Source organism: Pantherophis guttatus, chromosome 3, assembly GCF_059756535.1.
Source record: "Pantherophis guttatus breed Tessera chromosome 3, ASM5975653v1, whole genome shotgun sequence".
NCBI classification, from domain to species: domain Eukaryota; kingdom Metazoa; phylum Chordata; class Lepidosauria; order Squamata; family Colubridae; genus Pantherophis; species Pantherophis guttatus.
The window spans coordinates 164,344,666-164,368,832 of record NC_142065.1 but is presented as its reverse complement, the minus strand read 5'-3'; the positions used below and the strand labels follow the sequence as shown (position 1 = coordinate 164,368,832).

Genomic DNA, 24,167 nt, shown 5'->3' with positions numbered 1-24,167 from the left:
AATTTGGAATTGCTCTTTCCATGCCAAGATTTACTCACAGAATCTGATACATAAGCCAATGTAAAATGTATGATATACTTGTATCATGTATCTTAGTTTAAATCCCGATCTAGGATATTTTTGCTTAAACTCAACTTAATTGTTAGATATAGGATTGCTATTAAGAGAGAAATTTCTCAAAATAAATAAATAGACAAATTTCCACTTTAAAGTGTATTATTATTAAAATTTTAGTACAGTAGTACTCATCATTAATTAGTTCCAGGAGGCAGATGAGTACCAAAAATGATGAGTACCAAACAATTTTTTCCCATAAGGAATAAGGTAGTGGGTCACAAGACAGCTGACACCCACAAGTTCAAGTTTATATATTGAATACCAAACAAACAATAAGTGCAAGGACAAAATTTTCATATAAAATGCATTTAGTACCAAATTTGATGAGTTTCAAAGCAATTAAGTACCAAGGTACCACTGTATAGTAAATCAAAGTAAAAATCAGAAATGTACTTACTTTGCAAAGGCAAGGTTCAGTACATGGATCATCATTGATGCTGCCAACGAGGCTACAATTACATTGTATGCAATTTGGATAACCTTTGTAGCCAAAGGCACAATGGTCACATTTTTTTCCAGCATACCCTTCTTTGCAATGACATTGACCAGGTTGAATACCTTGAAAAAAAATAAAACAATTTTAAGAAAGTTACTTATTCTTCATAAAGGTACTAATAAGATCCAAAGAAATTGAATTTAATTTTATGTTTGGTTGTTTCTTACCTTTTTGGGAGCCAGCATGATTATTATCCTTAACACAGTCAAAGCCAAAGGACCCAAATAAATCGCATTCACATGGACGGCAAGGATTGTTGTCATAAGGAGACACCTGGAATATTTTAATTTTTAATAATTGTTTGATGCTATTGAAAATGAATTCTTGTTCCTGTTTAGGAGTATATATGAAGACATACATCCTACAGCAAGGATAATTAATTATTTTCATGGGATGAGTGCAAGGCAAAAACTAGATAAATGCAAGCATAAATGAGGTAATGTTGAAACCAGCCATTATGGCACCGGGAAACACTCTGTATGTTACAAAAATGAACATAAGATTTATTTCTAAAAACATGAGCATCTGTACAACCCTGGCCCTACAACTTGAGTATGACCCTGTGGCAGGGGTGGGTTCTAATTTTTTTTACTACCGGTTCTGTGGGCGTGGCTTATTTTGTGGGTGTGGCTTGGATGTCATGTGACTAGGTGGGCGTGGCTAGCTGGTCAGAGTCATTTCTGGAAGGTCCTCACACTTACGACCAGTCCTCGCACTTACGACCCGACTCATTTGTTTGCTTTTAACACTGATCAGCTGTAGGACGGCCCTTTGAAGCCCCGCGGCAAGAGTTTAAACAGTTTTTTTCCCTCTAGTCATCAGCTGGGACTCAGGAGGCAGCAATAGATTGGGGGTGGGACCAAATAAAAGGTAAGAATAACGTGGGGGGTGGGGGGTGGGGGCGGGGGGGAGAACTGGTTCGGTGACGTCATATCGTCACCGCTACCGGCTCGGCCGAACCAGACCAAACCGGGAGGAACCCACCACTGCTCTGTGGGGAAAAGACATGATATAGGGAAACTGGCATAGATGATGCTATAACACAGCAAAAGACTTCATGGGATAGTTTCTTAAATTGAGAAATTGCTACTACAGGATCCTATAAGCCAGAAATTCCTTTCTTTTGATCTAATATGTATTTGTAAATGATTTCTTGACAAATGTTAAGTTTATATATATAGATAACAGGTACAATAACACAAAATATACACAAGATACTATTTTCAAAAACTGTTTTTACATGGCTGCAAAGACTTCCTAGAATCCTTTCCATTTTCCTTTCAGTGTGAATCCACATGGTTTTAATCACATATTAAATGAACAAGAAGTAAGGCTCAAAAAAACCTAGATATGAACATTTAGCATTGTTTACAAGTAATGATATACAATATTTCAGAATTCTCTTACTTTTTGTGGTCTGTAGTAGCCATCACTACACATGTCACAGTTTATTCCAGTGGTGTGTTGTGTACAATTTATACATACTCCACCTCCTTTGAATTGACCAAATATGTTTATACTTTTTTTTTCATCTGCTACACTCTGGTCATAATAACAATCTTCTGTTTTGTTGTGACAGTTGCATCCTAAAAAGAACCAATACTCTTTTAATGTGTGTGTGTGTCTGTGTGTGTGTGTGAATAAGTGAATCAACCAGCTAAACAAACTGAACACATTATATTCTACACACAAAATTATCTTTTTACATAACACTCAATATTAAATACTGATGGAAGACTGTAATCTTCTATTAAAATACATAATCATTAATAGCCACACAGAGTTGCCTTATCAGGGAGATAGGTGGAATAAACAAACAAACAAATAAACAAACAAACTTTTGTCTCCCATCTTTCACTAATCAAAATAGCTTTATTAATACACCTTATAGTAAAAAAGAGTATTATGCTGCTAGTGTTTATTTAGTATTCCTAATTTTATTCTAATAAGATTATTTATGAATTCACATCTAATTTTCTAGAATACATTTATACCTAACATGAGATATTCAGGTTAATAAATGCATTCTGTTCCTCAAAACATATAGATACTGGATTATATCTTTTATGTAAAGATTAGAATGAAAATTAAATGAATATCTAAATTTTAGTTGAAATAGGGTGACAGACTGATAATTTATGCTCCAAAGAAATAATGAAAAGTTTATAGGTTTTACAAGCTTGCTTTAAATTTTACAACTCATAAATTTTGAGTGTTAGAAATGCATCATTAAAGAGAATTCCCCTTGTCAAACTCATGGCTTTAGTGATGGATGGATTACTTATCTAATCAGTAAAGTGGTAAACTTTAAAGGAGCTGTCACTTAGTACCACATACTTTCACATTTGTTGCCAGCAGAAATAGTTCCAGGTCTCCATGGTGCCTGATGGTAGCCAGGACAACACTCATTACAACTTTCACCACAAGTATTGTGTTCACACTGGCATTGTAGTTTCTACATGGAAATAAATTATAATATAATTATATTACTAATCACCCTAAGACAAAACTATTTATCTTAGATTTAAGAAATACCTGAAATATCCTCTAAATGTTTAGGGCTGGATAGATTCTTGTGTATACTACAAGTCTGTACAAAGCCTTGGTGTAAAATCTCATCTGTAAGAGTTGTAGGAATCCAATGAAAAAGTAACAATAGCTCAAGGAACTGATAAATACAAGTAGTTCAATAGTATGAACAAAAGAAAAACAAAAGAGATAGGAAAGGGAAAAGCTTCTTTTAAAATCCAGATACCACAAGCAAAGCTGCTTGTTGATGACGCAGACCGATTCTACAAGGTGTAAATGTGGATATTTATTTAAACATAGATATGAAAAACTGAATGATTTAATAAAGAATTGGAGAAAGTTATATCTGTTTCTACCCAACATAGGCTGTTCTGAAAAAGGTGGAGCAAAGGTTAACCTGGTTACTATTTAAAAAGCAGACTATATGGAAACCCTGGGCTTGAAAGCTGGGGAAAAAGTCCAGCTGAAGCTGATATGCCAATGTAGTCATTTGAAAAATTCTTTATTGCTGCTTCAGTCCTTTGCTTATCTGGTTCATTAAGCTGAAAACAAAATTCCAGATGATGTTTGTTTTTTACCATTGGTTTTCCACATAACAGAAAACGAATATTGCATAGTATTTAAAATGGTAAGTCTCTGTTTGACCTTACGGTTGGCTTTTCTCTGTGACTTCATATATTTCATTAAACACCACTTCTATGTAATCTATTTGGATCTTAACTGTCCATTTCCTGAACACTGTCCTATTTTCTTTCTACTTATAAAATAATAAAACCATTTATTTTCCAGCAAGAACTAAAAGCCTGTTAAATTTCATGGTTCTAAAAATCCAACTCTCAGTAACAAGTCACTCTTAATTTACTCCATCTCATGATTCTTCATCACCTATCTGATACTCTGGATAAAGCATATTAATATGTGGTGCATGATTGCAGATAAGTAATTTCAGCATTTTGTATAAAAATAAACAAATTACCATAGAGGTAAATTTGCTAGAGACAAAAAGCTAATAATACATTAAAGCATAATATAGAAAGATAAACTGTAGTATATATTTCATTTACAAAATAATTCCTCAGATGCTTCAAGCACTTAGCTATGAAAATAATTGCAGAAAAATGTGAAGAGACTTTTTAAAAATCTAAGACGTTTTAATGATTCGGATCTTAAACAAGTTTTCACAAGGCAGTGTGCTTGTGCAATGCTTAGGCATTGTTAACACTTGTTATGTCTGCACAGCTGTTTGTTTGCAGCCAGATGTTATCTATATATGAATGTGTAACTGTGTATACAAAGTAGCTTTATTTGGTAAGGAAAGATGTCCAGAAAAGGAAACATAATGCATTTGAACTGGGTCTATACATTCTTATGTAGCATGTTTTCTTAATTCCTACTTAATGTTAAAGCAATCCACTGGATGTCTGTTCCTATTCCTGTAAGCATTTTTGGATTTGTATATATTTGTTCACTGATTTAAAAGGCCCTTTAGTTCATGTAAAGTTTATATGATAGAAAGCAAAGAAAAATGTCAGAAATACTATCATTTCAATAAATAGCAGACAACCATATTATCTTTCTAAATAATCTTGTTTTTCAAAAAAGGCAAGAATGTATATTTGTCTGTAGGAAGAAATTAAAAAATTGTACCTTTGTGTCTTTATCCAAAGGGCAGCTTCGAGCATGGCCATAGCAAATGCACATGCCTCCAATAGAGATGTCTTTTATTGAGTAGTAATACTAAATAAAGCAAAGTTTGATTCATTAAGTTTAATGCATTTAATATTAGAATAGGCCAATATTCATTAGAAAATAATGATGCATAAATATTTAATTACAATTTTTTAAAAATCCAGTTTCTAAATTGCAATTGACTTCAGTTATAATTTACATATGAGATCTACATGAGAAGGTCTTCATACACACACATACACAAATTACATTGATCAGTCAGGGCACTGAAGTCATATTCTTATGCTAGATCTAAAAATACCTACAAATAACATAAAACTGTTCAAGGACATACATATACAACACATTATATTGTATGAGGTCAGATTTATATGTGTTCAAAATTAAAATTACTTTAATATATAGAAATATTTTTAATAAGGTTGTTTTTAAAGAAAGTTTAAAAATTAATTATACGTCGTCCTTCTCATAGAAATGAAACAAGAATAGTTTTAGCATGGCACCTGTTAGGTTAAGCTAATTGTAAAATAGTATTAGAGCCTTCAGATCAGAGGTGTCAAACTTGCGGCCTGAGGGCCGGATGTGTCAGGCACTGGCCACGCCCACACCTGTTTTAGCAAAGGTGAAAAAAGTCACAATATGTCACGTGACGACAATGTGACACCACAAGTTTGACACCCCTGCTTCAGACAATACTACTTTACCACTATTGTTGTTGCTCTACAACAAAGCAGTGTTCACAATATATCACGACATCAAGATGCTACCTGTGTTTTATATAAAAGTATACTCAGGGCATAAATTGAGTATGTACTCTTGATTTTTACAGAACAAGGTTTATGAGCTAGACGTCAGAGTTAAGGCAGTGCATTCTAACATGGTATCATGCTCCTTGCCTCACATGTTGGCTTCAGCAATCAATTCTGTATTTGAAGAGCAATTCTTGTTTACTAATGTTTAATTAACTAGGTAATAAACAAATTGACCTCAAAGAGCTCTAAATCCATACTTAAATCCCTTGTCATAGTTACCAAACAGATAGTTGGCTAATGTGAAAGGTAGCTGTTGTGGCCTGTTGACAGCTGGCCCCTGCAGCAGCCAAATTAGATACGGAGGAGGCGTGGGAGTCAGGGTCAGCATCAAGGCAACCTGAGAGCTCCAAGGGGGAAGAATGAATGGAACTGTCAGAGAGAGAGACAGAGGTGAAGCCTGGACCCTCTGTCAACTCTCAGATGGAGAGTCAACAGCCCCTAGGTCTGGAGGTGGCTCATGAGGAAGAGGAGGAATAGCTGGGTCCAGTGCCTGACGCGTGGATGCACAGAAGGCAGAGGACGGGAGAACAGTGGAAATATGTGGGCCGATCCTTGGGAGCCACCGCTGCTAGCGAAGTCCCACTCTAGTGATAGTGGGGATAAAAGGCAGGGGTGGAGATGAGTAGATGTGGCAGACAACTATTCATCTCCCTGCCGGACAGACTTGTTAGCCTGTGGTGAGAGATAAACTTTTTGCCGGGGTTGCTGGCGTTTCTAATAAAGGAAACATTGATTTAACTACAGATGGTTTGTCATGTTTGGGAAGCTGGGTCAGAAAAGTAGCCCATGTCTCATCACATTACCATATACACTATTTTAGCATATTAGTATATCTCAGTAGTCCTAATTTTCAGGAATAGTATTTAAAAAGCACCCCGTAAGACAATGATAAGCAAGTGTCTTAATTTTTCCATGCTGAAAAATTAACAAGTACTCTGGATCTTAGCCTATTTTAGGATAAATTCTATCAAAGCAGAGATAACAGGTTTCAAACACACTGATAAATGAACATCACCTGCTTACCCTTCTTGTAACAATAGGATCGACATCTTTAGGATCATGGTGACTAAGGGTCATGAGATCAGCATTAAGAGTTCTTATCCGCTGCAATCGGAGACGGATATATCTTGCAGAGGTAAACTCCAGTAATGTTGGTGAAGGATCATCAGCACTAGGTCTCCCATTAATCAGTGATGTATGTATCTAAACAAGAAGAGTAATTTAATTATAAATACATTGTGCACATTTGTGCAAAAATAACCATGGTGTTTCCTCATTCATAGGCTTTTGTAGGAATTTAGAATAATGTACCTGAGCAAATAAGATTATAGTACAGAAACAAAACAAAAAAAGCTTTTGTATGCTATTAAAACAAAACAGGTCAAAAGAAAAATGGTGAGCAATCAAAGTTTTGTGAAACTCGGGGAAAATAGTGCTTTATTTTCTCATTTGCAGTTTGTTATACTTACCCTTTGCAGTGCTTTATTTTCTTATTTGCAGTTTGTTATCCTTGTTGTGTATATATTTACTTATCTAAAACTACTTTTTCAAAGTCATTTTAAAAAAAAGCTCAAGAACACAATAACAGAACTGGACCGATCTGCACAAGATTTACCAAATTCAAATTCTATTATGTTCACTGAATACCTCCTCACACACACATCCCTTACATTCCTTCTTAAAGATGTTGAATCAGCTGTCTGTTGAGATACAGACTCTTTTTTCTATGGGGAGATAAACTCTGCCAAAAGTGGACTTCCCCGGAAATTTCTAACTCACAATCCTGACAAATTTCTGCTTTAGAAGTTTGAAAAAAGCACAGGAAGATCAGCAGTCCTTGACCTGTTACTAACTAACAGAGGAAAATCAAAGAAATAAACAGTGTGGAAATGCAATCATGCTGAACGTATGGATTTTACAGGACACTGTAAAATGTGCTTAAAGAAGTATTTTGAACTTCAAAAATATAGATTAAAAGAAACTCAACAACAATCTACAGGGCTGCAGGATCCCACAGCAAAAGGATATAATGGGAAAAGGAGCTTAAGGTAGTTAGCAATTCCTAAAAAGAAAGTACTAAAAGCAGAACTAGAAAAATTCCAAAGAGAAAAAAAAATGAGGATTGGCAATAGAAGCCAACAGCTCAAAAAAGTCTAATGCAAACTTGAAAACGAATGATATATGTGAGACAGAAAAAGGGACTGGACACTAAGACTATAGGCTATAGAGAAGGTGTCACTAAGTTAAAGCTCAGAATGCGCCAAGATGTACTGTATGCAGAGCATATTTCTTACTTTATTCCCTTACCCTTTTAACAAAATTGGACATTGGAAGAATCTATATTTTATTCTTTGTAACAAAATAATGGAATGTATTCCATCTGTGTGTATGTTTGTGTGTGTGTGTTTCTGTTCTCCCCATCGGTTACATCTGTGTTTGTGCCCTGGGAAGTTCAGAGAGAGCTATACTTAAGAACAATTCATTCAGCAACTATTGAGAGTTACAGCAACACTGAATGAAAGTTAGTGCTGATCCTCAAAGTTCTGACTGTTGCAGTGTCTTTGGGTTCACCTGATCAGAATTTGGCAACTTTGACAGCTCGCCTGCGCTTACAACCTGCAGAGTGTGTATGTGAAGCAGCCTGAACAACCAATCTGTGGATTTCAATACAAAACCCTGCAAGGCTTTGTTAGGATGAAGACTTGGCCAAGAACAAGTAGAAGGCCTGAAGGTAGACTCTGCTTTTACTGGGTTCACTTCTATCCCTCATTGAAGCCTGCTGAAGCACTTCCAATGTGATGTGCAGAACATACCCTGGCCCTCCAAGAAGCCTTCGTCCTTCTACCCTGTCCAATTTTGCCACCACTCTGAATAGTGCCTTCTTCATAGCCTCTACTTTTACCCAGGGAAACACTACAATCTCTCCAGCCTTGCCTGCAACAAAGTATGCCATGCCTGTCCCACTCCCTTTTTGGGTCTAGCGGTCTCTCTTTGGCAGATGAGACTCCACTGCCCTGCTTGGTGTTCACATCTCAGAGCTGCCTCCTCATCCACTGCCTGAATCCCTGGCTAGCAGCAGCAGGATGAAGACAGTGAAGTTGACAGCTGGATTTTTGTTTAAATAATTTGAGAACTTAAACCTGCCTTCTCCTACTTGGATGCTCTCCAGATGTTGACTTTAATTCAAAGAATTCTCCATGATATAAAATCTGTCTGGAACGTATAGACGCTAATTCCATTTAACTATAAAACGTTCAAAGTCAGGAAAGCATTAAACCCAGTTAAAGTCTACTAAAATTTCCTAACATGCTTTATTCTAAATTTCTTTCAATTATGAGGATTAGAACAAATGTTTCAGTTCAGGAAACATCAGAAGTATCCAGAAATCTGATATTTCAATTTAATGCTGGACCATGCTTGTAACTGGGTCTAAAGCAGTAATTTAACATTTACTAAATCAATATTAGTAGTGGTTTTAGTTCCAAACACATACCCTTTTAAGAAAAAAAATAGATTTCTTTTTTGGTAACTTTGTATTGAGGTCAGAGTTCTATCTGCTGGTATATAAGAAAAGATATTCATTGTAGGTTAGTTTTCAATGCACAATTTCCTTATAACATGGATTGCTTCTCTGATCTATGCCAGACAGCAAAAGTATGAATAGAGCTGCTTAAAAGGAATAACAATCAACTGTTGACCTGCCAATTCCAGCTCTTTTGATCAAGCTCTCCTTGAAACAATGCCAACAATTATTTCAGAGTTCAAGCTGCATACAGTCATTCAGGTTTTTATTCCGGTGGTTTTTTTTCCTAAAGCAATTAAACAATTTTATTAGAAACTTTCCCTACAAAACAACTGAGATCCAGCTAAATGGGAATACACATTTTATCTATCCCTGCCCTTTGGAATGAACTGTCCCTGGACATACGCAAGATCTCTGACTTCCGAGTTTTCCGCTGTGCTCTTAAGACCCTGCTCTTCCGACAGGCAGGGCTAGCTTCATAATTGAGTTTTAAATTTGGAGTTCTTGAATTTTTGGGTTTTTTAGCTAATTTTGGCCTTAAATGTAATATTTTTAATAATTTTTTAAATTTAAATTGTGATATTTGTATTGTGTTTTTACCTGGCTGTACACCGCCCCGAGTCCTTCGGGAGAGGGGCAGTATAGAAATAAAATTATCCTTATCCTTATTGTGCTATTTAATTATTTATGAAGCTTATCAACTGTTCTATTTTGATAAGCAAACAAAGTAGATCTCAAGATTTAAAATAACAATACAAGTGTAAAGCAAAATAACATAATCAGTACAAATCGAAATCAATTTTATAAATTCTGAGCGCGTACAGTCAAATTCACATCCTTAGGAGAAAAATACAAAAGAATGACAACCAGAATAAGGCCCTTCCCATTTATTTGAAATAGATACTGGTATCTGGTCAGCATCTTCAAAAGGGCTCTCTAAAATGTTGAATAGGTTCACAGAAGAAGAGTTATTTTAACCCTCTCATAAACACCTTAAATTATGCCTAGAAAACAACTGGCACCCATTGTAAATTTTTCTATAAAGACATGTGATCCCTGTAGCTTTCCTTTCCTGGGTTAGCAGCCTCCATGCAATACTTTTCATTAATTTCAACTTCTAAACATTTTTCAAATAGAGTCCCACTTACAATGTGTTGCACTAGTTTAGTATCAAAACAAAGAATAATTGCCTTGTTCAGATACTGCCAGATTCTACCTGAGAGGAGACTAAAACCTCCCAAGAATGATTCACAAATTGGAAAGCTTTTGATCCTCAGAAATTGCATCAGTTGCTACTAATGACCGGGGGGGGGGGGATTGATAGAGGAAAAACAGGATTAATTTTCAGCAGAGAAATTTTTGTTAACGCTTTATCATTTTATTCCTTCCATGACCACAAATAATTGGCACATGAACGAAAAGAAAACATACCTCTCCATGCTCAAGTGGAACAAGTTTAGAATAATAGGAAGTGCATATCACTTCATTGTCTTTCTTGTATGTAGGAGGACCAAGTCTTGGTGTCACGTTGTATCTGGTTAGGCACTCGGTATCACTAATTGCATAGTATTGCCAGGGGCTGAATTCAATACCATTCACAGAACGTTCCAAAATCCAGTTTCCAGGCCTTGGAGCATTAGCAGCTTTTATGATGATGTAAGCAACTTGAAAGATCTAAAATTAATATAACAGAAAGGACCAATATTTTATCAGAAACATGCCCAAAATAAGGTTTACAGGCTTCAATAAAATGCAAGCTTACTCTTTTTGATTATATAGCTTATTATAGAAATACTTTGCATTACATTTCAACTGCTGATTGTACTTCCATGACTGTTCTTTATACAAAGTTCAATTTAATTTTGATCTAATTTTCAGACTCAAAAGTTACATATTTTCCCCAACATAAGAAATCTTTAAAACCAAGCATCGAGGGATGATAGAATTAAAATGTAGCATCATAAATATAAAACCAGAATATACTAAGTAAAGTTGAAAAATATATTTTAATTAGAATTTTTAAAATATTTTAATACTGCTGGTTTGTACTAGCCTATAGATCCATGCTAAAAGGTCTCTTTCAGATTGAATATATACAAAGATAAATTTTGACATTCCTAACAATGTAATTTAATTTATAAAATTTATTTTAATTATTTATTAAATATACTTGTATGCTGCCACAATAAAAAAAAAAATCTCAGTGACTCCCTTAAACCATCCTTGGTTCTGTGGGGGGAGAAATTGTCCCCCTCAGAACAGGCTCGCAATTTGGGTGTCCTCCTAGACTCACAGCTAAGATTAGAGCAACATGTGACAGCTGTGGCTAGGGGGACCTTTGCACAAGTTCGCCTGGTGCATCAATTACGACCCTACTTGGATTGGGAGGCTCTCCTCACAGTCACTCATGCCCTTGTCACCTCACGGTTAGATTATTGCAACGCGCTCTACATGGGGCTACCCTTGAAAAGTGTTCAGAGACTACAGTTGGTCCAGAATGCAGCCACGCGAGCTATCGTGGGTGCACCTAGATACACCCACATTACACCAATTCTCCGCGAGCTGCACTGGCTCCCTATTGGTCTCCGGGCACAATTCAAAACCAAGGTGTTGGTTATTATCTTTAAAGCCCTACATGGCTCAGGGCCAGGTTATCTTCGAGACCGCCTTCTACCACATAGCTCCCAGCGACCGGTAAGATCCCACAGAGTTGGTCTCCTCCGGGTCCTGTCAGCTAAACAATGCCGGCTGGCAGGCCCGTGGGGGAGGACCTTCTCTGTGGCTGCCCCAGCTCTCTGGAACCAGTTACCTCCTGAGGTCCGGACCACCCCCACCCTATTGGCCTTCCGAAAAGCGGTGAAGACCTGGCTTTTCTGGCAGGCCTGGGGCTGTTGATCTCGCTGTTGCAATCTTGTAAAATCCGGCCATGAATGGTGTGAATGGGTTTTAATATTTTAATTTTAAATGTTTTTATAATGGTTTTTTAAATGCATTGTAAGCCGCCCTTAGTCTCCGGAGAAATGCGGCATATAAATTGAACTAAATAAATTGAACTAAATAAAATACAATGTAAAACAAGTCCATACAAAAATAAAACACAACATTTACATGTCCTGATAGCATGAAACAGCTTGATCACTTAAATCATACAATTTTATATTTTAAGTACTACAACATATTTTTAAAAAATCTGATCTAACAGGCTGCCATTTAAGCATAAAATATCTAATGAGAGCCATACCAGTTTTCTATCCTATTAAGTAAGCTATTTGTGTGATTTAAGACAATTATGGGTCTGGTAAATCTGTAATTAGGTCTGTGTAAATCTGCAATTGCTTATTTACATAATTTCTAACATAATCAACAAATTGCAAATAATACGATGCTATGCATAAAGTTGCCAGCAACAATATTCTTACATTATTCAGGTGCAGTATCTGAGTTTTAAAACGTGCATAATCCAGCTGTAGCATTTCAAAATAAATTTCATTTCTAATGTCTTCCTACTATTTGTGGGAAACTGAGATCCCTTAGGTACCACAACCTGTCATAATGTAATTATTGCATATAAATGGGAGTTGAAGAGCATGTATTTGAGTGTTTTCTTCAAAAGAAAAATTCCTAATCTTAATATATTTGATACAGCTGTGCATGTATCTTTTTTTCAGGTTGTGCTTTTTTTAAAAAAAAAAAAAATACAGGTGTGCTTTAATGAATAGCCCAGAGATGCTGCGATTATGCAATGATGAATATTTTTTTTCCTAATAAATTTAAAAGTGTGCATATCCCTAATATTTAGGAACCATCAGTTAACATTCCAGCTGTCGTATGTTAGAACTAATTAAGGAAATGCAAATGGTGTTTTTTAATTCTACTTTTCAGAGGACAGCAGGGAGAAACAGGCAAGAAAGTAACCTGGGTGAAGTTCAAGCAGTAATATTTCTATGCAATCAGGGGTTGTTTGAGCCTGGTTGTTTTCTTGCAGGGGTTTCATTACCCAGACTAGGTAACATCATTACTAGCACAAATATTGTCCTTTATTTGTTCTATGTAATCACCACATATTTCAGGACTGGATTTTTGTACAGTAACTCTGAACTCATCTTTTGTCTCTGTATAAATTTGCTGAGTTCGTTATTGATTTTAATATTTGCAAATCATCAGGAAACAGTTGGAAGTGGAACTGAAGTGCATTACTGGACCAGAACATGTTATGAATTCACATGTTATAGTGATCTGTCCCCGTACCCACACACACACACACAGCCAGTCGAGGGTTAAGGAAACACTTTGGAACGCACCCAGTTCTTATCTCCGACTTGGCAGCGATAGACACACCGTCTGCCAAGGGACTTTATTTGCACAAACAGACAGATAAAATACGAACGTTCAAGAAAGTCCAAACAGAAATAATATTCCTCCCAGCAGTTCCGGACGAGGCTTTAGTGACTCCAAGGTTTTGCTTTGTTCGTCACAAAAGATCCTTGACCACCCCTCTCTATTATATAGTCTCTGGGGTGTGGTCTCTGGGGTGTGGTCCAGTGACTCAGTGCTAATCCCTAGCACACCTCCTAAGCTGCTGCAAACGTTTATCACGCCTTCGGAGGCGTGCGTCCAGGAATGATGTCTCATTATCACTTTGACTGGAATCAGCTGTCTCCTCTCCCTCGACCGGCACTTGAGACAATGCCAGAGGGGAGGGGCCTGGAGAGGGAGGCCTGGCTGACTCCTCTTCCTCATGCTCGGAGCTTTCTTCCTCCGATGGGACAGGCTCAGAGGGCGGGGCCACAACATATAGCACCTTTCTTTCCTATTCCCATGTTTGTAATTTACAGTGTTTCTGAGTAACTTTTCTCCCACAGGAAATCACAGGTGCAGTTAGTCTGTTTCCAAGCAAGAGTATAGGCATAAATCTTTTCTCCATTCTTCATAGAATCAGAAAATCTATTAACAATACACATGACGTGAAAAATGAATGGAACAAACATATTTTGAAGCAGACGTTCAGCAGGACCACTCTGGATAGACCATTATTTTAACTTTCCTTAACCACTCCCTCGTTTGTTTGTTCATTCAAGTAACTCAACTGCAGATAACTCAGGGTGACAGACATTAAAAGCTAGGGACAATTAAAAAGAAAAGGAAATTAAAGAGATCTTAAACTTTCAAAAGGGAAACTCCATATAACAACAAAACATCCTATGATGGCTCAACCAATACTCTTGACTCAAAGCTAGGGAGAACAGGCACGTTTTCAGCAACTTTCTGAACATCATCAGAAAGGAACTTAAGTGTGCCAAACACTGGGTCTATCCATACCTACCTTAACTTTCCTGTGCCACCAGTATCATCCCATACCCACCTGCGCCCTCTCTCTACCACTGCATTATTTCCTTTCCCACTGCCACTTCATTCCTATTGTTGCATCCACTGGCTCCAGGCATCTTACCCTTCTAGCAACACAAAGCTTCTTTCCCACCCACCTCCTACTTTCTACTTTTCTGGATGCCACCATCTTTCTATAATTCTATATCCATTTGCTACTTCCATTCAACACCACCTATTTTTCATCTCCAATGCCCACCTTGCATTCATTGCTTAGCACCCACCTCATTGCTTAGCACCCACCTGCCACATACATTCTATTTCTCCATGTTCACATGCTACGAGACTTCCTTTTGTCAGCTCTCTCTCTCTCCAACTCCAGAAGATCTTTGCCAGAATGCACATGTTCCAAGTCCACGCACAGACCTAGCACAAATGCTTTGGATTTAAATCTATGCCTGAATTGCCCTATACCCTTAAATCACGCAGAGAAATTATTGCAGGCATTCTAACTTAGATGAGATGGAAATGATCCAACAGGTCATCATCTGATTCAATTTCCTGCTGGGTACAGGAATTCACAAAACCATAATCAACAGGTCAGCCCCTGTTTGAAAACCTCTAGTAATTCTAGGTCGAACACTTTTCTAGACAGATTATTCCTTACTATAAAGAAACTTCTGTTCAGCATCCAATTCTCCTTGAATCAATTAATTTTAATTAAAACAACAAAAAAGAGTTTTCCCCTTTAGGGAAACATTACAGTCATTTGTATAAAGTTAGCTAACAATTCCCTTACTAAAGATTGCAGGGTTGCCTCAAACCATAATGTTCTAATGATAAATAATGCATGACTAGTTAGGCTGTAGGAAATAAATGGAGGCAGTGAATGCAAAGAAACCTTTTGTTGCATTTCCCATCAACAGTTGCTCTATTATTCTCCCTTCACAGTCACGTGAACAACTGCACAACTACCAAGGCACAAAAAAATGCATTAATATGCTCTTGCTACCCTCCAGGTCTTTTCCCTTTTCCCTTTGTTATTCTTTTATTTGTTCTGTTTTCTCATGTATGTTACTTGGCAATACGAAATGGGAAGGGAATGATGGAAATACTTGGAGGTGTGATATACTATTAAAGCCATTATCTGTATCTTAAAAAAAAGAAAAATAAACTCTTAATAAAGTCAATCAGAAAATATCAGGGCTGTAGACTGGACTGGAAACTAAAAAAAAATATGCCGATACCCAAATGAGGCAATTAGAAATCATTCCATTACTATAGCCAAGAAAACAACAAGTACATAGAGTTATGAAATATAAAGAGTGACTCAAAAACGATTTTACCTGCAATCTTTTCTTTGTCCTGGTCTTATAGCTACCAACCTGGTTTCATAGGCCAGGTGCAACAAACTGTCCAAAACAGTTTGCACACAATTGATTAAGAATTATGGCTATCATAATTAACTGAAAATCATGTCATCATGATTGAAATTCTACCCCTTTGTACATTTGTGTGACCTCAACCAGAGCAATTGCAATTGCAAGCTGTGACTACCATCTTGCCTACTTTGATACTCCTCCCAGAAGATACTACTAGAAGGATATAATACTAATCCAAGGATCACCCTAACAAATCATTTCATAAATTTCAGACTTTACCCAACAGGCAGAACCATTAATAGATAAGATCACAAAAATTCAAGAACTTCTGTCAAGTAACTTTTCTCAGGGCAAAAAAGGAAGCCATAGAAAAAGAATTTTGATGTGTCATTTTGTTTCAAAAGTAAGTTCTAAATCTACATAACGAATAAATAACTCCACATCTTCTCTGCCTCTTCTCTGCCCACTCTTGGCAGTTTATTATCTTCCACAAAAGTGGACTGATTTTCATCATCTTGTGTTTTTCTATGGGCAGATTTACTATCAAACTATGTTTCACTTACTGTATATAAATTAACCCTCCAAAACCAATATATTAATGTATGTTTTAATTTATATCTACTTGGAAAATGGTTAATAATTCAAGATTAGTTTTAGAAATTAATATATATGTATTCCCCTTGAGGCAATTCAAACAGCTGAAGAACTTGGAACACATTGGGCAATTTCTCCATGTTAAAATTACTAACTGAGGAGTAATCATTCACAGATCCCAAGCAATCTTTATTAAGCCAAATGCTTTCTTACTGAAAACAAATGTATATCAGTATGAAATGCTTTTTTAAAAAATAAAATGCTGTAAAGCAGAAAGAAATAAGGAAAAAGAGACACTTCATGGTGAAAGGTATAAAATCAATTTAATGAATGCTGGAATGCCTTAAGAAGAAAAATGCAATGCCGATTTGGAAAGATTTTATACATATAAATGATATGATGCTTCTTTTTAAAAAGTTAATTAAAGTCTGAATAATATGTTTAGCAGTGAACTGCAGATGAGCCAATGTTAATTTTTGTCTCTTACAAGTTTAATTTTAAATCAATGCCATATAATGAAGGCTAGTTCAAAGCTGATAAAATATATATCAACTGCAAATTACTCAATCAGAGCTACTTCCATATTTATATAACTAGCTAGGTCAACAGCTGTTCCATATTTTAAGTTATCACTTAACTTTTCATAGAAAAGTGATCTCTTTTACAAATAATGGCTTAGTATTGAGACATAAATTGCTTTTCTGAGTATGCTTTCATCTTTAAAGCTCTCCAAAGAAATAGTTTTCTTATCTCATGATGGAGTTTTGATATGTAATTTCAAAATAATCCTTTAATCCTTTTTCAAAAGATAATAATTCCATTTTAGCACATATTAAGTATGTATGTGTAAGTGTCTATGAATTTTACTCACTTATTTTAAGTTTCTTCAGTTAGTACAGGACATATAGCTAAGCTGCACTAACCAAACTGCATTTTTAATATAACAGTAAGCAAAAACAACTATTATGTTTCTGTAAATTGTTAAATACAATTTACTAAAATTACTTTCATTTTATCTTTGTTCTGACCCCAGGCATTGCCTTTTTGAATGTTTCTTAGCACATTATTCGAGATCAAATATTGCACTCAATCCAGAGAAAGCTCAACACTTCTTGTTGAATTCTAGTAATCAAAGGCTTATGAAGAAAGAATGAAAATTTAAATGATATGTCATATATATTGTTCATATCAGTGGTGGGTTGCTACCAGTTCTATCTGGATCAGCAAACCGTAGTGGCTGCGGCGGGAGGCTCCACCCACCCATTCCGGACGCTTCTGCACATGCGCAGAAGCAGCATGTGCGCACGCGCAAGCAAACCAGCAGCAATGGGTTTTGCAACCCACTACTGGTTGATATATAGGGTCAATCAACTGAGTGTCAGCTAGTTTACACTGAATAGTTTAGAGCAATTCTGACATTTGCTAGTACAGTGTGTTGATATGTACCATGAACAGAAAAAAATTAAATGCAAGACTCAACTGGACCATGCATGCATTGAGTTGCTACGGGCATTTATTTATCTCAATCCAATCTACTTCACAGAAATGTTATGGAGATAAAGATAAGGGTGACCTTCAATGTATGTTGCCTTAAGCTTCTAAGAAACATGAGATAATTTTCCAATTGCCATCACTGTACATTAAAGAGCAATAATTTAAAAAATTCAAATAGTCCATTAGGAATGAAAACAAATTGCCTCTACTTACCTGTCTTAGGTCTAGAGTTATTGTTACCCAATGGTATTCTCTTCCATTCTGAATGCTAGGACTTTGCCACCAGTGATTAGTACCATCTATAGCATTTGAGATAGGATGTTGTTCTAAAATAAACACAAATTACGATCAAATTTTCCCAGTTTCTTTTAATGTATTATTGCCATGCTACAACCACTCCTATATATTAATGTATACAAGTCATAAAAGAAAATAGATCAGTTCAATCAATCTAGACTATGATATATAAAGACCAGACCACAAATCTAAGATTAAATACAACTCAGAATTCTGTTTTAATTTAAATTGGAGCTTTCACGTGAGTTGACCTTACTACTATGCACAACAAATAGTGGTTGTAGAGAATAAGAAAGAGGACCTTGATGGAAATAAGCAGTAGTTACTTAGTTGAAAATTCAGAACAATGAGATAACAAGCAGAAGCAGCTGAACACCTTTAATTCACCTTTAATACTTTAATTCCTAAGTATAAGAACGATATAATATGAAGCATTCAGTATAATCAGAGTTGCAAAATTCTATTATTATAGCCAATCTCAATAAAAGTCATTTTAGCCTTCCTGTAGAGTTGCTTTCCTGGTCTGATCTACTTGGTAGACAATGATTCACAAAATGTCTAGAAAAAGTATAATGTAATAAACTTGCCTTTGGAATTTGCACTATTGTAATCACAAATTCGACACTGTGCATTGCGTAGGGGCCGGCCTGGAACATGCTCCACAAGTTTACAAAACATTTCAGGGCCTTTTTCACCACAAGTAGCATTGGTGCTGATATGAGCATTACTAGCTAGGTTTAGAATGGCAGGAAATAAACCTGAAAGAGATTAGATGTGAACCTTTATTAACATTCTATGGCAGTCTTTATCAAATCATCAAGTAATGTCTTATGTGTCAGTAGCAACATGCTATAAATTTACTACATTAACAAATAATTGCTTTAGTATAATATATCACAGAGAGAATCACTATATGAAGAATAGTTGTCTGAAGTTCAAGAAAGATGTTTTCCCCCATCATAGTTCAATTTAATCAATATTTCTGCCAAAAACTAATTTAATAATACATGACAAAAAGAAATTGCTATGCATTATAAAATATTACTTCTTAACACACAATTCAGGATAGCTGAATATAAACTTCTACCAGATTTATTCAATGAAGCAGTAACATTTAAGGACCCTTAACCTCTAAGCTATACTTCGAGGATACTTTAAAACAAAACAAAAAGTAAAAATCTTCTAAACAAGTTTAACAAAAAATAGTCAACTAACACAATACTCTACTAACTCAAGGACAATATAAAGCCTTGCATGACACGCTGAAGTTTATATATCAAAAGTACAACTTATATTGGCCCAATTCCGAGTGTGAGAAGTGCTGTAGAGGTGTAATGGATATTTTTAATCACAAAGGGGCTTTCATTTTGCTTCCTAAAATCTTCGTCATAAAGCATAATAAGTGTAATTATTTGGCAAAATACAGTGCAGTTATTCTTCAACTTACAATCATTTGTTTAGTGACTGAAGTTTCAATGGCATTGTTATTTATAACCATTTTTCATTGCAGCATGGCCATGGTCACATGATCAAAATTCAGGTTGCAATGTCCTGAGGTCATGTGATCACATTGCGACCTTCTGACAAGCCAAATTCACTTAATGGGGAAGCCAAATTCACTTAACAATCGTGTTACTAACTTAACAATTGCAGTGATTCACTTAATAAGAAAGATCATAAAATGGGGGAAAAACAGATTTAACCATAATTTTGCTTAACAATGTATATTTTGGGCTCAGTTGTAGCCATAAGTTGAGCACTACCTGTATGTTATTTTTATTGCAACAGACTAATAAGGCTGCTCCCCAGGAAACTGCAAATATATTTAGGATTTGGGACTACCAATTTCCTGGCCTTCTTTTTTTTTCTTTAAATCTTGTAGCTGAAAAAGTACTAATGGGATAAAAATTGCTAATCTGTGCTTAGGAAAATAAATAAATGAGGCAGTACTAATTTAAACAATGAACTGTGAAGAATTGGAGTTCTTTCAAAACTTTTACCTACCATAACAATGTGGCATTCATTTTATGCTTTTTTTACCCAACTGTGCATTCTTTCTTTTAAGAGCCAGATATGTTGTCTCAGTTTAAAAAAAAAAAAAGTTGGTGTAATTTGAACATACCTACATAATGCTAAATCAAAAAGCATAATTCACTGAGCTTGAATAGACCATATTAAATATTATTAAGGAATAATTAAATTTATAGATAGTACTCAAAAATATTTTTGTTGTAAGCCGCCCAGAGTCCCTTGGGAGTTGGGCAGCATAGAAATATGATTAATTAAATTAAATTAAATTAAATTAAATTAAATTAAATTGAATTGAATTGAATTAAATATTGTTGGTTATAAAACTGACTGCAATTATGGATACATTTTCCATTTTAGCATTTAAATTTCATTTTGCAATCTTCTTTATACCTTGGAAAGTTCATCTGACATTTATAGTTACAGTACTGAATTTTTAAAAGCCTACCCATTTCAGCTGGGAGAAAGAAGTACACATTTTGAATACCATGGTATTCAAACGGTATGTGTATATTTTATTTCAGAACAAATATTCTGGATATCTTTTACTTAATGATAGATCCTAACACCCTAACAAATTTCAATGGGTTAGAGGCAGGGGTGAAATCTACTTACCTTCACTACCAGTTCGGAAGTGTGCGCATGGGTCACATGCGATTTTGGACTTTCGCACATGAACCAAGCCTTCTGCGCATGCATAGAGGGTAAAAACAGGTTACTTCCTGGTTAAAACCAGGAAGTAACGACGTCCAGGTGGGTGGGTGGAGCCTCACACTGCCGCCAATACCGGTTCTCCGAATCACCCGCCACCGCTGCTACCGGTTCGCCCGAACCAGTGCAAACAGGTAGCATTTCATCCCTGGTTAGAGAGGCTGAATATTTTCCAAGTATGAATGACATTTGAATAAAAAAGTGATAAATTTTTAAGTGGAAAAATTTATTATTTAAGTCTTTCCCTGTTGTCTTATTTAAAAAGGGCAAGCTGTTGTATTCTGTCTACTCGTTTAAGTATTGTCTTATAAATTCTGGAGAAAGTCTGTATTCTGGTGATTCTACCAACATGTGATAGAGTAATTCCCGTCACTTGTCTCAGCTTCTGCCAAGCTACAGTTCAAAACCATGTTACATATAAACTACATACAGATAAATAGGTATCACTTCAATGGGAGAAATAACAGCGCTGCATGCAGAAGTATGATCCCAACCGGTACCGGATCTGCCCGAATGCCCAAACGCGAGGCAGTATCTGTGAAGGGAAAAGCTTGTGATGCACCATAAATAGTGCGTGAGTCTGAACCGAATGTACTAGAGTAATTTTAGGCAGCCAAACAATTACTCTGTAGTCTCCTATCTAATGTCATACACTAAATAAATATATGCTTTCAATCTTACAACTCTATTGGGCCTCTTTTGAGGGAGTGTGTTAACTGAACATTTGGTACCTGCCCCAATTCCAAAGGAGTTCAGTTCTACTTCTGCAAACTTTTACATTCTCCTGAAGCTAGTAATAAAAAATAAAATGGCACATTGTCCTGCCACAGAATAGCTATTCTACTTTATTTAATGCTACAACTTTGCTTATAATACCTGACTTCTGTAGGAGAAAAAATTATAACCAATTAAAGCTCATTCAAAAACTATAAATACCATATTTATTGGAGTATAAGACGCACCTTATTTTTGGGGAGGAAAATAAGAAAAAAGCTGATTGGTGGATCGGAATAGCCCCAATCAGCTGTTTCCAGAAGTGAATTTTAGCAACAGGTTGGTTGTGAGCTCTGTGCCTTGCTTTTTTTTCCTGCCTTTGAAACTTCTGAAATTCTGTTTCAGAAAAAAAAAATTCTGCCTCTGAAAGCCTCCGAAACAGAGCTTCAGAAAAAAAGGCTTTTTTTCCTGAAGCTTCTTTCAGAGGCTTTTATTCTGAAGGACTATCTGTTCAATCTCCTTTCTTTGGTATTAGTATGTAGATTAACCTCTTCCGATCTGTTGGTTATTGTCATTTTCCAGATTTGTTAACATAGTTTGGTTAGAACCTTTACTGATTCTTCTTTTGTTGCTTGACATATTATTTTAGATAAAAACCTTTCAGAGGCTTTTTTTCTGAAGCTTCATTTCTGAGGCTTCTTTTCTGAAGCTTCTTTCAGAGGCTTCTTTCAGCCTCTGAAATTTCCGTTTGCGAGGCTGTGCGGGCTACATTTGGAGTATAAGACGCACCCAGATTTTCACCCTCTTTTTTGGGGGGGGAAGTGCGCCTTATATTCTGAAAAATACGGTATACTTTCCTCCTCAGTATTAAATATATATTCACTACAGATATCTTGTTAATAACTAAATCCTTAGATTTTTTTACATCAAGGATATAACAATCTTAAATATAAAAACTAATTTTTAATTATTTAAACATATATAATTTTTTAAAATTATTAAACTATGCTGTAGATTTCAATATTCTATTTTAATCAATTATGTTTTTTATATTTAGCATTAGGACAATGTGATGATTTTTCTGTCACATATTCTAGGAAAACTTTATTCTCAATTCTCATTCTCTCTCTGTCTCTCTCTCTGGATGTAGATAATAAATACATTTTAAGACATAATCACATTATTTTTGTTCTCTCTGACAAATAGTGCATCCCTGTCTTGAAAAGCATTTTGCAATACTTCGGACAACATTTTGAAGCCATTAATTCCAAGAGGAAGTAATAAAACCATCTGCTTTGCTGCTTGAATATTTCAGAGTCTACGTGATCTCATTAAAGCTCACAATCCTCTAAATTCCTTCAAGTTATTTACTACACAAACTTCACAGATAATATTTCTTATCAGTTTGGCACCACCATACCCTGCTGACAGTAAAAAAAAAAAAGCTTCCTTCCAGAAGATAAAAAGTGATGTATACATAGAAATCCTAAAAAGATTGGAGCAGCTACAGTTTATGGTAAATATATTTGAGAAAAACAAGATTTTTATTTCAGGGTAATATCTACTAAGAGTCCCATTTTGTGAGATTCACAAAGTAATAAAATTATCAAAATAATTCATCTTCAGAGACTAAATTCATTTCTAAAAAAACATGTCATTTAGTGGCATTCTGGAAAAAACAGTAAGTTTTTAGTTTACTACTAAATTGTTTACTACTTAGTGCTTACTACTAAATTGTTAAAGCAAACTACTAACAAAAGCTCAAATGAATTGGTTCTACCTACATTAGATAAATGATAAGAAAAATTATTTTTAATAAAGTTTGGTCTCAAAAATTTGTTGGAATTTTTTAATATTCTTCTCTCCCCCCTACCCCACTCCCCTCCCAAAAAAAGAACGTGGACAAATTTACATCTACAAAATAATTGTCACTAACACCAAACTGCTGTTTCAAGAGACAATATGAAGATTTTATAAAAGTTGTACTATAACCATTAAATATTTTTAGGAATTTTTGATATTTTATTTGTAAAAAATAATTAAGTAACCTCTTAATATAGCATGTTTTCTAACGTACATAGTATTTCGTTATCCTATCTGGAAGATAACAGCAAGGAGTGTCCCAAGGACAGCAGCTGCTGAATCCTTATTAAAGAACAAAGAAAAGGGAACTTTCAGATGAATCCTTCAGTCTGTTTAAGTCCTGTAAATACCTGCAACTAATCAGTACATGCTGACAACATTTTCTGAGATAGGAAAAAGTATTTGTTTATTAAACTTAATCTTTATCCTATTCAGAACAGCTTCACAAGATTTGTATGTGTCACCCCTTTGTGGGCAGAACAAATGCTACTTTATTCTAGCTGGAGTTGTAAATATAGGTAGTCCCCGACTTACAACCACAATTGAGCCCAAAATTTCTGTTACTGAGAAAGTTGTTTGCCCCATTTTACAAC

At 35.5% G+C, this 24,167-nt stretch overlaps 1 protein-coding gene across 4 annotated transcripts in view; it reads right to left on the bottom strand.

Annotated features, from left to right (window-relative positions):
* Positions 1 to 24,167, bottom strand: part of LAMA1 (laminin subunit alpha 1) — a 97,581-nt gene that overhangs the window by 63,767 nt on the left and 9,647 nt on the right. For all 4 annotated transcript variants that reach the window (XM_034429506.3, XM_034429507.3, XM_034429508.3 and 1 more), the window contains exons 2-10: positions 18,846 to 19,016; positions 18,175 to 18,287; positions 10,598 to 10,840; positions 6,667 to 6,846; positions 4,790 to 4,879; positions 2,951 to 3,068; positions 2,021 to 2,199; positions 781 to 886; positions 515 to 675 (exon numbers count right to left, since the gene is read on the bottom strand). In XM_034429506.3, the coding sequence (XP_034285397.2) occupies positions 515 to 675; positions 781 to 886; positions 2,021 to 2,199; positions 2,951 to 3,068; positions 4,790 to 4,879; positions 6,667 to 6,846; positions 10,598 to 10,840; positions 18,175 to 18,287; positions 18,846 to 19,016 (1,361 nt within the window). The remainder of the gene's footprint in view (positions 1 to 514; positions 676 to 780; positions 887 to 2,020; positions 2,200 to 2,950; positions 3,069 to 4,789; positions 4,880 to 6,666; positions 6,847 to 10,597; positions 10,841 to 18,174; positions 18,288 to 18,845; positions 19,017 to 24,167) is intronic.